Source organism: Rhodnius prolixus, unplaced genomic scaffold (genome assembly GCF_049639745.1).
Source record: "Rhodnius prolixus isolate KJV_2025 unplaced genomic scaffold, Rpr scaffold_1, whole genome shotgun sequence".
NCBI lineage: Eukaryota > Metazoa > Arthropoda > Insecta > Hemiptera > Reduviidae > Rhodnius > Rhodnius prolixus.
In genome coordinates, this window is record NW_027411581.1 from 8,619,638 (window position 1) to 8,637,985 (window position 18,348).

Consider the following 18,348-nt stretch of genomic DNA (forward strand, 5'->3'; position numbering starts at 1 on the left):
TTGAACTTCATTCAAAATACAGAATTCAAACATATCTGATCGAGTTGTGTTAAAAATAATGTACACAAAGTGCAAAAACAGAAATTTCTATTATTTAAATAAGAAAGTTTTAACTAAAACATTATGGAAAACAAAAATTGTTCAGTAAATTCCAAAATTTTAGACACTTGGAACAATAAATCTATAATAACACCTTTAAACAAAAGACCAATCACTTCTTTTTTTTTGCTATAATTTTTTTCTCTTTTACTGTCTTCTTTAAACCTTTCATTTTTCTTGTCTGTAACTTTTTAATATCTTGCTGTTTAACATGAACTCTGCCTAATTTGGTACCAAACGCGTCTCTCGATATATTTTTCTTCTTCTTAATCTAAAAAAAAAAAAAAAGCAATAGAATAATCAACACATAAAGATGAAAATAAAAATTATATATTCAAAAATACTTTTGTATAGATAAAATGGGTGATAGCAATAAAGTTATTTCAGAAGTATAATATTACAGCCTTGTATGTTATAAAGGCTGCAAGCAAATGCAATATCGTTTAACTAAAGAATTAAAAATTTCATTCAATTTCTGGATAGGGACTTTAAAACGCGTCGGCTAGCATTGTCTCTCAATAATAATATCAGACCCATTCATTCTACTACTTATTGCCTGTTGGCGTAATTTTCATTCATTTTCTCCATTATTTGACAATGCCTTCCTCCATTGGTGGTTTCACCGCTTTCGAAAAATGGCACTAGTCCCATTACGGTCGCTGATTAGTGTACCGTAACTTTTTTATTACGTATCTATGTACATTACATTGATACTTAAGGAGCCACAATAAATATTCAGGTCGCCGAGAATTTAGCTATTCCTATTTTTTCTCGAGAGATGATGTCTTTGTATGAAAAACGTACCCGGGACATAATTATGTTATTCCTTTCCCTCTAGATCTTTCTCTTTTCAATAAAGCAGGTTTAGGATTTAATTCTCTGTTCACGCAATCTAAGCAATATGTGGACCATTGAGCTCAAAGAATTCCGAGAAGGTGTTCCTTCTGACTCCAGATCTTTTCACGTTTCAATTTTATTTTTCCTGGATCTCCTACATGGCCCACTTTAGAGGTTAATCTCCTTTTCTTTCTATTTTATGGACAGTCTCCAGGTCTCTGCCCCAACATCATTCTTTCAAAGGTAGTAGAAGAGACGTTTGGTGCTTTTAGATAGATTTTTGGTCCAAAATCCATGTTTCTCTTCTCGCCCACAACCCCCTGAACAATGGTGATGGATTTACTAGTTTTTGACGAAAATCGTTCAAGAAACGTAAAAAGTAATCACTTTTCAGGCAGGATTTAAGACCACTTACCAATAAAAGTACCGCGGACGGGATGTCGGAGTTTATATTTTACTATTAACATTTTTCCAACAAATAAAACGTAACTAGACGCTGGACTCGAACTGGGTATCTCTTATATACAAAAGTAGTTACTTTCATAACGACTACACCGAAACCGCCACGAATAAAATGTGTGTAGGTATATTATATTATTATCTAAATTTATCTCGATCACTGTGAGATAAACGAAGGAAACTATGGTTCATCAGCTATTCTATTCAAACGACATATACTTTTTTATTACTTGTAAACCAACTGATTAGTATTAAAAGTTTACCTTAAGTTCTTTAGGCTTGAAACACGCTGATTTAAAGAAGTCTTCTGACGCCAATTTAACTCTCCTTATGCTGAAATCAACTGATGGACCTATTTCAGAGAGTTCAATTCTAGGAGTTCTAAATCCGGATTTTTTCAGAAGAATCCTATAAGAAGAAGAAGAAAAAAAAAAGGATTAGAGTGGTATATACTTGTGGTTTAGGCATTTTTTTTTTAACTTTCTATTCCTCTTCGTCGTAAGTATTGCTATGGAACAATTCTCTCACCGAAAGTACCTTTTTTTAAAAGTATCTTAATTCTGTGTTTCCCAATTCTGAGGGGGCCAGCAGCCTATATGCTTACCCTCAGATGGTCCTTATCAACAGCAAAAATTAAATCGGATTTTCTATTAACATGAAAAAAACAATATTTTATTAAATTTCAATATAAAATACCTGTAACTTCTCATGAAAATCTTATTATCACTTGCTGTAAACATAATAGCATGTTCCAATCCTTGTAGTCTAACAGAATTAGCATTTTCTCTTTGAAATAAATCTATTAACAAATTTTGAATTCTGTTTAGTTCTGGATTTTGTTCAAAATTTGGACCCGTGAATATTAAACATGGTTTCAAGCCAGTTGTAATTTTTTCAGTATCGAAACTGTTTAGTCCTTTGTATTGATCAATACCTAATTCTACCATGTCTAATATTTGATTATCATATAATCGACCTGGAACAGAATTTACACATATTGAACGACTATGACATCTACATAAACGAGTAAACATCTTTGTCAACAGTTTTTGAATTTAGATAAATAATATGTATAACACAAAAAAACAAAAAACAAAAATATAACAAATTGAACCAGGAGTTTCAGTTCACACAACTATGACTCCAAGCTTCCTAATTTTAAAAAATAATTAAGACTATCTACTGCCTATATTAAGGGAAATTTAAAAATCTTAATAAACTAAATGTCAACAGTTTTAAATAAGGGCGTTTTTCAATTCTTCTATGCACGGCACCTTCAGTGCTATTTTTCCTTTTATTTTCGTATAGAAAGTTATTTTTTCAGGGCTGCAAATTAACGGAAATTATTATTTTACGAAAAATTAACTAACCGATGACACTTATTTAGAGTTACCAAGGTATCAGCAATGCTAGTCTAGCAAGCTACTTACTGGCCGTGCATAAAAGCGTGGGGTGGATCAACACCTTGTACAGCAAGACCTTATTCATTTTCAGTAATCAAAGTTAATTGAGAGGAAGGAAAGCACTGTTTTCCTGCTTACACTGCTTTCTCGCTTATGCTAATTTATCCTTCACTTCAAATCGTCTTAGTTATCTTAGATATGCAGTCACCTTAGAAAGGTTAGATTAGACCGGACTACAGCATTTTTCGTCCCTTGAAATGAACTATTAGTAACACTTTGTAAAACATGTTGCTAATATTTTTTTTCAGCATCTATTCCAAACAATGCAGAGGTTCTACATTACTTCCATTTCTACTTGTAATTTCCATTCAACATAGGATCAAAGAGAGACTGGTTTAGTGAAATTTGGAATTATCTGTTGTATAAATTTGAATATACTGCCTAAATATAAGAAAAGATATATTTTGAAAAAGGTGGATAGGTCCGCAGTGCTGGATAATATTTTTTATGTTATCCGTCATATGGATGTTAGTCTCAAATCAGTCAGGGATACAATAAACAAGCGTGCTGTGTCAAATAAAATTAAAAATGTATTTCAGTTGTCTTTGGTGGAAGTCGGATGCCAAATGGTGTCGAAAACCTTCGAACATCCGTTAATATCAACGGTTGGATTGTTAATCCAACAATCTTCAGCCACATAGTTTAAAACCCTAGTAATGTGGGAGGATCTGACAATCCTAGTTTGAAACTAACTGCTCTTACTTAAAGACACTATTGTATTCTTCGTTGAGATCAATTCGTTATTGCGATTCTGTGATACATTTTGGTAATTCATTTCAGAAGGCTAATAAATTTGTAATTACAAAAATATTTGTAGGAATAAATCTCTGATAAACTTGTTTAATATATGTACATAGATTGTTAAATTGGCTAGCGGGGGCCAAATAATTATTTTCTTTCAAAAGACCTTTGGTGTTCTTCAGAAACTGCAGTTTTTTCAAAAATGCTAATATGAATGTACATGATAACTTCTTTAAACTTTGTTTTTTTAATAAAAACACAAGAAATGTTCAAGCTAATATTTTGATTGAAATAACATTTTCAACAGAAATGGGTTTTTTTCCACAACTAAATATTTCTTTTAATTTCAGCCTCTAACAGGATTTATTCCAGATATCCTCTTTTCTCAGTCCGCAAACACGGACTCGAAAAGCTTTTTAAAAATATTTTATTTTCTACGTGGTCATTCGCCCCGATCAGCAGAAGCAGCCCTGACGAGGAAGAAGACATCCAGGAGCAGCAACATCACAACAGAAAGAAGAACCCAAGATCAATTTCTTGTGAGTAATTCTCTCTTATGCTCTTATGCCGCTTATGCTCATGTTCTGATGTTCTCTTAATATTTTTACACGCTCTCCTGCAATTGTATTCTTGTCAAACCCTCCGAGCTGTTAACATCTAATTTTGCTGTTAAATAAATTTTTTTTAAAAAGCTCTTCTCTCTTTCAAATATCATAACTGGATATCCTCTTTTCTCAGTTCGCAACTGTTGAGGCTTTTTCAGACGCCATCTATCCACTTTTTCTGGGGTCTGCATTCTTACTGATTTGAATTTCTCAACCCTTAGGATTTTTATGTCTTTCATAGTAAAGTCTTCCCCGTTTGTTGTCGACATACACTAAGTTTTTGCTAAATTTGTCTATACTGCATTTACACCATTTTTTATGTCTTTATTAATTTGCGCATCCAGGACCTCTATTGGACTTATTGGGCTATTATCACTTGGTCATCTGCAAACAGCAGGCTATGGAGGTGAAGATTATTCTTAATTGAGATGCCAATCGGTACGCAACCTTGATTCCAGTTTTTTATGAGGAATGATATTTTGAATAAAGTTAGAGACATTGGACACATTTAGCAGTAGAAAACTCTTTAGTAAGGGCTAATCCTTCCTTAACACTACATCTATTTTGATTATAGAATAGAATATAATTGTACATACCCAAAACTATATTATTTGGCCTTTTCTTTGTATGCGTTCCAAAAAAGAATAAGGATGAATCGTACTTCTTAGAAAATGCTTCTATTTGAGTGGTGCTTTCAAAAGGAAGAATGTCATGCTTTCCGCCTAACATCAATGCATCCGGTTTTTTTAAATGATACTATTAAACATAAATACATAAAAAAAAAAGTAAAATAATTAATTTGTGACAGAGTGTAACTAACAAAAATCTCACATATTCCACCTTAATAAAAAAAGTTATCAACTTAATATATTTATAAATAAATGAAAGGTGGAGATAAAAAATTAAAACAATACATCAACTTCAATATTCATAAAAATACTTGTCCTCACCAAATCTCTCAAACAACTGGTTAAAATTTCATTGCCCTTACGTCCCTTAAAGAACAAAGATTGTTTTGAATTTTCTATAACTTTTGGTTCTCGGTTCAGCAAGAACTTCTTTCCCTTTCGAGTTGTTGGTTTCCTAAAATGTAAAATTTTATTTTCAAACTTTTGATTGGTTCAAATCTTCTGAAACTGTTATGAACAAAATAATCATGTTCAAATGCTTGTGAGCTTAGCATAAAAGTCAGTTTAACAAAGTATTACATTGCAAATGAGAAGCAAGGCAAATTAGTGATTGTTCCACAGTTTATTACTGTAAAATTCAAAACAACTTCACCGATATGAACTTGCAAATATTTAAAAAAAAAAAATTAAATCTTGTCAATTTAAATATTATATACTAAATAAGAAACTTACTTTATTCTTCGAATTACTGCCATTATTTGTATAATAACTTAAGCTAAATGTAACCAACAACGGTTTCTAACATCAAGTTCCCTAAGCTACACACACGTGCATTCAATCAAACTTCAAAACACCTTAACCTTCTCTACTCTTTATACTGTAGTTTAATTACAACAGTTTAGGAGTCATCTTAGCGGCCGGAAGGTTATACTGAATTTGCATTAAGGAAAAATACAGTTGTTTTGGAAGCAGTCATTATTCAACTTTCATTTTTGGTGACCGAACCCTGTGAGTTGGATTACATTTTTTTTGTTTTTTACGTTTCTTCATATTCTTACCGTTTGGTGCTTTCCTCATTCTTTTGACTGAACTCAAATCGTTGGGAGATTATGAGGAACATCTAACTTGTTAGTTGGTAATTAATCTAGTGCTATCGCTTGTCGAAAATGTTGACTCTTCCTCTCTACAACGGCCCCCTTGGCTGAATTTTGCCTCTTGACCTCCAGCAATAATTTCTCATTATTTTTTCACTAAATAAACTAATCTGAGCTGCTCGTTCGCTCTAAAGGACATCCACGTTTTTAAAAACTTAAAGTTACAGAACAGACTTCTAGTTGGAAATTTTGTCATTTGAAATATTCTGGGTATTAATTACTGTTTTATGGTGAGCAAGAGAAAAGCGTATGACTACGCGATTTCTACGATAGATGCACTTATATACTGCAAATCCTTAATTTTATTACACGAGTGGTTGAAAGGAGCCAGTGTTTAGAGTTTGTATACTTTCTAGAATTCTCAAATCTCTAAAGTATATACAAGATCGAAGTAAGGTAGAGGAGTTTCTTTCACTGGCTAAGTGTCTAGTGTTCTTTATCCAACATTAGATACAGTATACGAAAAAGATAATAAAATAAAAAGAAAACAGCGAACTTTTGTTGGAGGTGCAATCTTGCATGTTGCACTAAGTGGATCATTCCGAGATGTGCACATAATATGTAAAAGGGATAGTGAGCATGAATATAAAGCCTCCTTACTTAGTTCATTTTTTCCCACGATAAGGAAGAAAAACGTGCAAGAACTAGGACGGGACCGTTTAGAAAAATTTATAATTTATTCGCTCATAATATTGTAAAGCATATTGTCATTTCCATATAATTTGTTTTTTACAGTGTGTGCGAAGAGCAGCTATATGAGTTCTCAAAAGGGTAATGTACATCGAATGAGGCCTCAGAAGCACCAAAACTCGAAAGCTTTTAAGAATGATTTATATGATTGTACTAATACAACTAAGTTCATAAATTCTTTAGAAATATCAGATGTGTGTCAGCGATGCAAAGATATACTTGAATGGAAAATAAAATATAAGAAATATAAATTGCTGAAAAATCCCAGTACTTGTATTAAATGCAACAACAAAAATGTCAATTCCTCATATCGTAAAATATGTACGACTTGTGCGAACAGTCTATCAGTTTGTCCGAAATGTGGTTTGAAAATTAATGTAGAGGATTTAATTATTCCAGAATAAATCTTTCTGGTTAAAATTAATTTTTTAATTTTATATATTTTTTATATTACTTGAAATTCTTTCTGAAAGACTCGCACGTCTAGAACAAATTTGTTTTTTAATTTCTGACTGCTTTTGATAAAGATTATTAAACTGTATATTTTAACTCGAAGCAGTTTAATAAATCCTACATTTTTTCGCCTTCCAAGGTATATATTGTAAACCACTTTGAAATAGTATTAATGTGAAAGTGATGAACTGTAAAATATTTATTAATAAATTATTTTTTGTAAGTAAAAGTTTTATGATTAAATTTGAGCAATTTATTACGTTCATTAAGCATTTCTTCTCATTTTTCAATTTTAAATTTGAGGATTAAATTTTGTAATGGCTGTAAAAAAAAAAGAAAAAAAATTATACATATACATAAGTGTAGAAGAACTCTAAATACATCCTTGCAACTATGTAACATTAAAAATTTACAGAAAATTCTGTACTTTTTATCCCAGAAAGTAGAACAATAACTCCTTTGTTCCCAAGCATAAATATTTCACTCTTAGGCAATAATTTAGTAATAACTTGGTGGAAACAAAAGTAATTAATGAAGAGAACGTCTACTAGATCAAACAAAAGTCAATAATCTAAGAACGCTGCAAAATCGTACTTTTTCGAGTGAAATAACTTTGTCTAATAGCCTGTTACAAACATACGGACGAAAGATTATTGGAAAGCAGGATTTATGATCTAATAATATTATATCTACGAAATTTGAATGATAAATTGAGCAGTTTTACAAAAAATGTTTCATATAGGTTGCCCAGAAGAGGAAATAAGGTGTTTCTAGTTTATGTAATGGAGCTGTTTTAGCGAATTTCTATTCAACTAGGAAGTCACAGCATTTACGCACTTATGAGGTCGAAGTCAGATTGTAGCAGACGAAATGTTTATTGAAATAAAATGGCTCGAAAGGAATACAGTGTTGAGGAGGGAGGTGGTGTAAGAGTATATAGATTATTAATAATTATTTTGGTCTTTGGAATCCTGGTTTTGGGACTGAAGATCAAGTAATACAAATGGATAAGTAACTCAGATCACTCATCATGATGGTTTTTGGCCATGATCATATTCTACAAGCTGTAGCTGAAAAAAAAAGATGATTCATTATTTTTTGTACCTTGTTCTTTGCCTTTTTTTACCAAAATTTTTAGCACTTTTTTTTAATAACATTTGAATTATAATTAACTTTCACTTTACTAATACATGCCATATTAATACATTAATATTCCTGTATAATTTTTTTTTATTCAGAACGTTGACCGTTTTGAAAGACATGTACGTTTTGTTTTATTGGATATAACGGCGGTGATTGTGGGGCGCTTGTCTCAGTTTTATATATTCTATTTTAAAAGTAATGAACCAAAAAATATTAATCATGTTAGAGAACTCTAAAAGTGAGGGTGATCAGAAAAAATCAAATAGTAGCAACTTCTAAGAGGGTGCTAAAATAAGTGTTTACATATTTCCACAATATTAGTTGTGTGTTTAGTTAGATTATGTTTATTAGAGTGGAGAAGTTGTGTGGTTTAATTCAATCTTGTTAGATGAATAATTCCGTTGCAAATGTGGGCAGGTCCGCAGAGCTGGATGAAATCAAAGAATTATGTTTTTGCCGCCTCCTTCGAGCTATCATCATAAGAGATAAAGTTTCCTTATAATATAAATGATGATTTTGTGTTCGTGCAAGACTCACTTTATATTGCAAAACTTAAATTTATTTTGCAGTCAATTCACCCTTTTCTGTTCTTTTCTACCCACCGAAAATGGTTGCAAAAATAAATAATTAAACTATTTATTTATTTAATAGAAGAAGAAATTTTAATAATACAAAATTAACTAAAAATGAAAATATATTGGTTTAAACCATATATTCAATGTTGAGACAATTATCACAATTATAAAAAAAATATAAAATAAATAAATAGTCTACCTTATTCAAAATAAAAAAAGTGTTATACTTTAAAAATAAGTGATTGTAAATGATAAATCTTAAAGTACATAAATAAGAATAAATTTGCATTACAATTTTAACAAATAAAAATAAATAAAGATCTAAAGTTAATAGACATTCAAAAATTAAAATATTAAATTAGTATTTAGAGGACATTCATTCCAGAAGCAGTTCATTTTCTAGGATTTATCGGCAACCATCAATGTTAAAAAACATATATCAAAATTGATCTATTGGTCTAAGTGAACACTTAAAAAACAAAATATACATATTTAAGAAATGCAACTTGTTCTACTTTCGGATACTGAATGATAAGTCCACTCATTTCTGTTAAGAGTCTAAAGGATGTGCGTTTTTAAAAATTATATGTATATATTTGAAATTAGAATTTGTTTTATAACTTTATTTTTTGTCAAAATTGGCAAGAACTTCTACTTTCTAGCAAATCAGGCACAGAAATTGAAAAAGTGTTAAAGAAAAAAAAAAAAATGTACGTACATTTTTGTAAAATTTTTTACTTGGTAAAGTTGTGACATAAACTTGTAATGGATTTTTGCTACATACAGTTACTTAAGTGTAGCTCACATCAGTGGAATCTATTTCATAAAACTTAACATTTGCTTGTTTTTGATGAAATATAGAATTACTTATTGATTGATGATAAATTATGTCACAAAGTATTATTTTGAACGGATAAATTTTATAAGCAAATTATGCAATATGATAAAATGTGTTCACGTAGACATTAATGACGTCCATCAATATTTAATTACTTAATAACTGAAATTTGGATTTTGTATGACTACAAAATTTGCTACATGCACTAACGAAATAAATCCAACAATACATTTAAATTATATTTGTTTGCATAATTTTCATTTTAACAAATCAAATAGTAGATCAAATTTGACAATGAAGTACCAAATTACTTCAGAAGATAAACCCTGAGTTATTCAAAGAATATTAGATTAGCTGGAATAAAAAATAAATAAAAATAGAATCACATTAAAATAATATTAATTTAAATCTTATTTTATATAAGGTATTATATTCTTTAGATATATGTATATTAACCTTGTAAACTGCCCCAATACGTTACAAAAAAAAAAATTTACTGAGTGCGACTTCATTGCCTTCAAATTTTTAAGATTTTTAACCTAATTTATTATTATTAAAATTTGATCTGTTAGCAATCAGTCTTTATTATATAAGTATTATTAACTAATAAATCTGGAAGTTCTTAAGAAATAATACCGCAGTTTAAACGACAAGAGCCATGCCAAAAATTAATAAAAGAAAATTTTCTCTAAAATTTAAAGTATTTTTTTTTCTTTTAAATATATGCAATTTTTAAGTAATAATAGCCCATTGCACGAGGCAGACAAAATTTTAAATGCTTATATTTTTTTCTATCTTTTCACCCCAACTAAACATATAATATAATTTAAAACATTTGGGAATGCCTTCGATAAATCGGCAACAGATTCAATGAAATTAAATAAACTTAGAATTGAATTTTGATTGGAACTTCATTTGATGGATCCTTGCAAAAAGGAGGGAGCAAATTATGCAACTGAACTGAGTCTTAAATTATAATAAAAGCAGCTGAAGTTTCCATTGCACTTAGGAACATGCTTGTTAGAAAAAAAATGGAATAGAAAACAAAAATCTTTAAAAACTAGGGCGTTCTAAATAAAAATTTCTAGGGTAACAGCATTAATTCTATTGCTCTCAAAAAATTGGATTCAATCCCTACACATAATCGGATAATTCCTTAATCGTTGAAAAAACTGTTCTTTCAACTGTGTAATTAGTTTATATTAATGTCAAACACACAATTTTCGAATCGTGTGTTAATAATCTCCTAACTCTGAGATGATTAAGATGATTTTTCTTACTATCTTTTTGGAACAAAATATAATTTTACAGATTTTCTAAAGACGAAATTAAAAAAAAAAACTAGAGGTAAAGATGGTTAAACACACACAAAAAAAAAAGATTAATAACGTTTATATAAATATTAAGGTTTTCTGGATATGTGAAAATGATCACTACAAACAGCAAAGATATGCTGAATGCGCAAAAACCACATAAAATGTAAATCCAAAGCTGCAATATAGAATTTTCATTGAAATTTCAACTGTCACCGCAAAGAACGATGAAATTATGATGTATAAAATTCTATTTTGATATTTTCTCTACGGATCTTTGTACATAATAATTATTCACTGTGATATTCTCACAACGGAACTTTGTATATAGTAACTGATTGAAGTGCGATTGATTATGTAATTGATTTTCGGTAATAAATACGAGGGGGACAGCACATCTTATGTCACATAAAAGTTGTCTCTAGGATCCTTTCAATCGTTTACAGAGAAAATTAGCTATATCAAGATCACAGTTTGTGAATGTAATTTTTTTTTTTGCAAACATCTGAAATGTTAATCGTTTCTATTAAAAAAAAAAAAAAAAAAATGCCTTTTTAGTTAAGAATCGGCAATCTCTACTTTTATAAGCAGATAATCTCCGATTTTTTCTTATAACAATAAGCTGGTCATCACTCTGAATTGATAACTGAATACTTACATACTCAAGGTGCTATTTATGTTTAAATGACTTTTGAATCATCTTATTTTACAAGTAGGAATGAAGATTTATTTTAGCAAAATAAAAATTTGTTTGGCCTTTAGGCTTTGTGATTAGTGGAAAAGATGTAATAAATCAATTATTCCTTTGGATTAACTTAACAAGTGCCCATCATTCTTTTATGATACATCCAATTTATCCCTTTAGTTGCTTAAGTTCGTTTTGCAGTTCATCGCAGTGAACTCAGGTTATTTAGCTTCGTTCTATGTCAAATATGATTTAATCAATCGGCCGTTTAGCGTTTTTTTGAGATCAAAGAAATGATTTCGTACACTTCATTTAAAATGGGAACAGGAATATTTTTGTGTAACTTTTCTAGTACTATTTTTTTTTTTTTTTTTTTTTAGCGCGAATAGGCTCCTATGGTCGTTAACGCGACTTTTATTGTTACTTATTTTTTTATTATTTACTGCCGTTGTTATAATTGCCATCTTCTTTCTGCCAGTTGTTTATAAAAATATTCAGAATTCAGAAATATGGAGTTGAGGAAGAACAGTACATAACTAAAATGTACAAAACATTTGGAATAGGGGAGGGACTTTGTGTAGTCCTAAAATACCCTATACAAGACACAATCGTGAGAAAAGATTACGAAAACACTACAAAGTTGGTCAGTGATATGAAAAAAATAAAATGTTGGGTAAAGATGAAGTTATCAATACCGACAGCAAAAAGAGTGTTTTTGAATACTTGGCATACAATGGATTTGATTTGTTCTATTCATCATACATATGAGTGTAGCCCACAATTTCCTATTTTCCTAATTTGAAGGAGTAATGAAAGCTGGTAAAGTATTACTGTGGCCAAAAAAAGGCAAGGATAGCGCCTTATCTATCATGAGCAAAAAAAGAATCCCGTTCAAAACTTAAATAATTTCGAACTTGTAAATATTCAAAATTACATTCATTCTTAAAAAAATAATATTCATTCTTGTGAAATTTGTATATACTTGTTATATGAAGTCTATTTAAGCTTGCACCACTGTAATATGTTCTACTCTCTTCTCAAACACCATTTTGACGTTTACCAAATGACAAGTGAGGTGACTTGCATTTATTATTTTTCAAGGAATTATAAAACACATATGAACAACAAGCTGTAACTAACTAATTGTCGAGGTAAGTAAATAGTTTATGTTTCAGCGTATAAAAATGATACGTGCCAACAGACCTGTATCAGTGAATAGTTCAATGGAGATAGAATCCTCCAAATTGCGTAAATTGAATATATGGCTTTAGGATTAGGGTAAATTTTAATTCAGGTGTATCCGTAGTTTTTAATTTCTAGTCTCCACAGAAATCATGGAACAAAACAATAAGAAGAAATACTTGACTATCTCTTATTAAAAAAAAAAACACTGTAAAAGACTACGCAACATCAACCATCAATGGTGAGAATTAACACAGTGCATTTGACCTGAGTGTAATGCCCGGCAGCGCATTATATCATCTCATGGAACTTTTAACGATATTTTGTAACTTATACTTCACCTAGTCTTTCTCTAAAGATAAGTTCAGATTTCAATTTATGGAAATAATTTTTATCTGTATGATATTATTTATAAACAAATATTATAAAGTATTTATATATTATTATATAAAGGTTAGCGTGATTAAAGATTTATTTACTTATTGTTTCTTGCAGAGTAAATCAGCAATTTGTGGTTCTTATAGTATTTTTAGTACGTTAAATTATTGTATACAATGCATCTAAATGAAAGATAATAGAAGTAGCTAAATAAAATACGGGCTTAGTTTACTTGAGGAACTGATTTCATTGAGATCAAATCCGCGGTTTCTATATTTGGAAACCCTAATTTCCTCTCTAGGGTTAATATCATTAAACTAAAAGAACAATGACACTTATTGAATTCTATAATTATTTGTAACTATCTAAACTTATTGCAATACAGAGAAATGAAAAGATCTGCTGTGTAATTAATTAAATTAATTTTCTTTATATTAACTGGTGTGACCTTGATCTTACTACTGTGCATTGTCATTTTAGGGGCGTTCACAATGTTAAGAAAAACAAAAATCAAAAATCATTATACCAACCGTGGGCATCAAGCAAAAAAACGTTTTCAACCCTGCAAATACCGATTATTTTTACGTAATTTTTCGTTCTTGTTTATATCTGTACCGTTGAGAGTTGGGAGACGCTATTCAATTGTTAACGATGCTGCGGCATAACTTACGCTGGAATCATTCATGTTACGACATTGACTCGACTGAGCATATTTTAGGAACTTCAAAGACATTTTATGCTCGCCAGCACGGATGAGTTGTTGGGCGGCCTGTAACAAATAAAATTAAATATTATTAGGTCAGCAGTAATGGATAATACCTTTGATTTTATTCCTCGTAGCACGCATGTTTACTTTATCTCTGGCCAGTTTCGTACTTTCATCCATCATCAGAGGTAGATTAACCCAGTTTTGTGGAGAGATTTCGACTTTACTTAGGTTTCCGTCCCACGAAGTCACAATCTCAACCCCAACAGATTAATCTTCCTCAGTTTATGGATGAAAATGTGAAACCGGTCAAGGATAAAGTAAACATGCGAATAAAATAAAAGTAAGTTATAGAAGTACTTTGTTTTTTTTAAAAAAAATTCAATCATCAAAATACTAGCAATAATTAGTAACTCAGTGTTATAATTTCATCAAATCAATGTTTTTCACTTGACTATCTTTATAACAAACAATAAGAAGCATGCATTACTTTCATTTTTCAGTAAATTGTAAGACCATTACTGTAAGTAAGAAAAACGAATAAATGAGACGATACCTGCAACAGCACTCCGATGGGATGGCGGCCACAAATCGTATTGCCATACTTTTTGAGATATTCTGTGAAAGCTGTAGGGTTCAACGTCTCAATTATATCCATACCCTATAAGAAAAAAAACATATATTTTACTTTCAATGAAAGTAAAGAAATCTTACAATATTTTGAAATGTGTCGCTAAAATGGATACATACCATGCGGTCTAGCTTAGCGATTGAAAGATGTAACTCAGGCTGAGAAGAATCATAATATGTATACCTACAATTAAAACATATACCTTCAAAATTATACTTATGCGAATGAAAAGATATAAATCTTAAAATACCAGTATATGTACTTTTTTTTGTGCAGAAATCCTAAACTTGAATCTCACCTAAATCTGTGTCCCCAATGGCAAAAATCTGATGAAATCACAAACAAGCTGTCAGGATCTGAGAGGTAACGAGAAAATATTCGTCCATATAAAGCTTCGTCCTCAGGGCTTAAAGAGCCAACAAGAACTGGTATGATTGTTAATGAATCCTTGTAACTACAACATTCAGTTACAACTTATGAAATTATTGATTGGTTTTTCTTTTAATTTTTGACTTTAACAATAAACATAATCTATTTCATAATTACGAGAGTATAGAGAAAAAACTTGCATTGACAGCTACAAACAAAACTGTGTGGCTTAAGCAGCTTCTTTTGTTTCTAATATTATAGTATCGATTTGATACTTACTCTGCCATTACTTTTGCGATATATGGAAGGTGCATTTCAATACTATGCTCTTCTTCATCAACATCCAGATCCATTCGTACAAAGTGACCAGTAGAATCCAATTCAGAATATACTGATACAGAAATAATAACACTATACAGCTACAAACAGGTCAATAGTTGTTACCGCAATTAACATAATTATAGTTAACTACCTTGTGTATCAACTATGAGATCGTAAAATGGTGTTCTATACTTTGCTGCAGAAGACAAAGCACAACCTGATAAGCGAACATTATGGGACGGCCCCAGGATAAATATTCGCTTTCTGTAATTAACGGATCACTTTTAATGAAGGCCTTTAATTATTAACAATTAACAGTTATTTAAATGTATACAGAGAATTTCTATAACGCTTAAATTAGTATTCAATTCAGACTAATCTTTAGACAAAAATCTTTTTAGAATTTTGTATAAAAAGTAAAGAAATTGAGAGTACATAATTTTATTAATAACTGAAAAAAGTGTCAATAAACAAATCTAAGTTATACTAACACCACAACAGGACTGACTTGTCGGTAGGCAAATGCACTACAAGCACCACAATACTGGTAACCAGCATGCCTGATAACAATAGAATAAATAAAATAATAGCAATGCAATAAAATTCGATAAAAATACAGTTTTATAAATTTATTGATATATTACTATAAGTTCTTAAATAAACTGTTTTTACAACAATTATTCTCACTGCACACATTGAGAGTACGTCTTCAAGAGACTAATTTTAATCGGATTTTAAAAATCAAGTTATATAATAGATTTATTTATTGTTAGTACTTTTATTTATCATTATCACAAAAAAAGGTCGATTTGTACTTTTTATTAAGTATTTTTGAAATAAATAAAACACTACAACGCCTGGATCTACTAACAAATTTATCCTCAACCAACTTGAAAGAACATCCTAAAAGGAAGTCTCTGAGCATATTATTTTTATTTGAGGAGCGAAGGGCATTAGCACTCGAAACCAACGAATAGCCGACCTCCGAACAGTGTCCTATGGTTACAGAAAAGGAACAGTATTGGCTATACCTTACCGAATAAAAAGCTATAGGAGCCTCCTAGGAAAAGAAAATCCCAGGGGAGGCAAGAAGTTATATAGCATTATAATTGAAGATTATTAAAATCGCATTTTCAGAGCAACAATTTTTTATTAAACAACAGCCAAAATAAGAATTAATATCTACTACGTACGGTGCTATAATAGCTCTTGCAGGGCCATGAGTGAGATCAGCCAGATTCAACCAATTGTCTAGCTGCCTACTTAACTCCTTATCTGCAATAAACATTGAATATCGTTTGTAATGTTAGTCATAAATCCTGAAATAATAATTGTCTTTAATTTTTGTATTATTATATTACACTGAAAACTGAAGCTGATTCTAAAAGAGTGGCACTGTTTTGTACTGGGACAAGATGAAAATAAATTTTAGGCTAAAAAGCTATTGAATTATATTACCATAAAATATATCTAAATATAATATATAACTACCGTGTTTTACTTATAAGAATTATAACTTATGCACTTATGTTTAAATTCTTCAATAAAACTAATGGGTAGTTACGGAATATAAATATTTCGATGCAAAGGAAGACGAGACGTCTAATGATTCTTTCACCTCCTGGCAACATTAATTTTACATTTATAAACAATATTATTCATTAAACTCTGAAAGGGGAAGCGAAATACGCACAAATTATTTCTCTGTTTATAACTACAGCTTTCATAATACATGCGTAATACATAATACTGTAATTTAGTTCCCGTCCAATTACACCTTAAGGTCCAGCATTTTCAGTTGTGTCTTTCATATTGAACCAATTACAAATATCCATTAATTCTTTACAACTAAATAGAGAAGAACTAATCATTACTTCTCGTATTTTTATATCATCTGCAGTTAAGTAAGTTTTGTATGGTGAGAATGACTAGGCAATTTGCTATGAGAAAGAAAACTCTTTCGTCTCAATTTGATGAGAAAGTAATGTAACCTGATGTGATTACAGATTAATTTCTGATAAATTTCTAACCCAGAGATCGCGAGCTATACAAAAAAATAATCTGGTGTTTAGACACTTAAATATGTCTATTAATGGAATCCATAATCAATTCTTAATAATAATTAAGAGGTGTAAAAAAATTCACTATACTTCTTTTTAAGAACAACTGTAACTTAAAGAAAAGTGCTTACTTGTTCTCATTCTAGAATTTTATTGAATACTGATATGAATTATTTTGATACTTCCGTCATTTTCGATAACTTACTTTGTGATTGCATTCCGCAATAGCTACACAAAAGGAGCATTGTTAGCATTTAAAACAAATTTATTCTTCGATAAATTTGCTCTTGTTTTGCAACAAACATGTAAGAAATCATTTGAGACTATAATTGAAGGGAAAAATTAATAGTAATTTAATAGTGCCCTGCCTGCGATTTGAAAAAATCCTTTAAAGAAGCTAAATAATAAAATGTACTAACGTATATCAGAATACCAACTGCCAGCATGCGAAGCCTTCCTCACGGACATGTTGTGGTTATTTATTAAAATATTTATTATTTTTAAAGTCAACAAAAACTGAAGTAAACAACAGTTTTCTTCTGTTAACAGTTCGCTTGTTCACCACACAAAAACTGTTTCCCTGCCACAACTACCAAGTCTTGTTGGTCAACCGTACAGCGACTTACGAACGAAGTAAGGCTGAGGTTTCGTTTCTCAACTTTCACTGCCTTCCTAAAATTTTTTTTATAAGTAACAAAAATTGTTTCAATATTTTGAAATAGTAAACACAAAGTTTTAGAGAAAATTCAATTAAAAAATATTGCTGGTCAATTTTTAACAATTAGGTATTATATTCAGTTGACTTTATACTATTATATATCGATATTCATATAAACTATTCACAGTACAACTTGAAACTTAGCTATAGGAGGTGATCTATAGTGTGTAAAAAAAACTTAAGAGTTTTTTTTTTAGGTAAAACAGTTATTTGAATACAGGTATTCAGATTGAGAAATCTCTATTGGAAGTTTAGATTAGGGGCCGCCAAACGTTTTTGTTCATCGACCCCAAAACATT

At 30.2% G+C, this 18,348-nt stretch overlaps 2 protein-coding genes across 3 annotated transcripts; both read right to left on the reverse strand.

Annotated features, from left to right (window-relative positions):
- Positions 1–70: 70 nt before the first annotated feature.
- Positions 71–5,838, reverse strand: Non3 (Ribosome production factor 2-like protein Non3). The gene is made up of 6 exons (XM_074137388.1): positions 5,566–5,838; positions 5,155–5,287; positions 4,801–4,960; positions 2,092–2,371; positions 1,659–1,803; positions 71–370 (listed from the first exon to the last, which is right to left on the reverse strand). The coding sequence occupies exons 1-6, from the start codon at positions 5,586–5,588 to the stop codon at positions 212–214; spliced, it is 900 nt and encodes a 299-aa protein (XP_073993489.1). The 5' UTR covers positions 5,589–5,838; the 3' UTR covers positions 71–211.
- A 3,057-nt stretch (positions 5,839–8,895) lies between these two features.
- Positions 8,896–18,008, reverse strand: LOC141458889 (protein MEMO1). 2 transcript variants are annotated; one of them, XR_012461270.1, is made up of 10 exons: positions 17,751–18,008; positions 16,465–16,546; positions 15,763–15,831; positions 15,423–15,535; positions 15,230–15,341; positions 14,880–15,035; positions 14,701–14,764; positions 14,507–14,611; positions 13,775–14,013; positions 8,896–10,040 (listed from the first exon to the last, which is right to left on the reverse strand). XR_012461270.1 is itself a non-coding variant. In XM_074137522.1 (9 exons), the coding sequence occupies exons 1-9, from the start codon at positions 17,797–17,799 to the stop codon at positions 13,879–13,881; spliced, it is 885 nt and encodes a 294-aa protein (XP_073993623.1). In that variant the 5' UTR covers positions 17,800–18,008; the 3' UTR covers positions 10,304–13,878. The 2 variants fall into 2 exon arrangements, 1 of the variants encoding a protein (XP_073993623.1); XM_074137522.1 differs by lacking the exon at positions 8,896–10,040 and having other exon boundaries at positions 10,304–14,013.
- Positions 18,009–18,348: the final 340 nt, after the last annotated feature.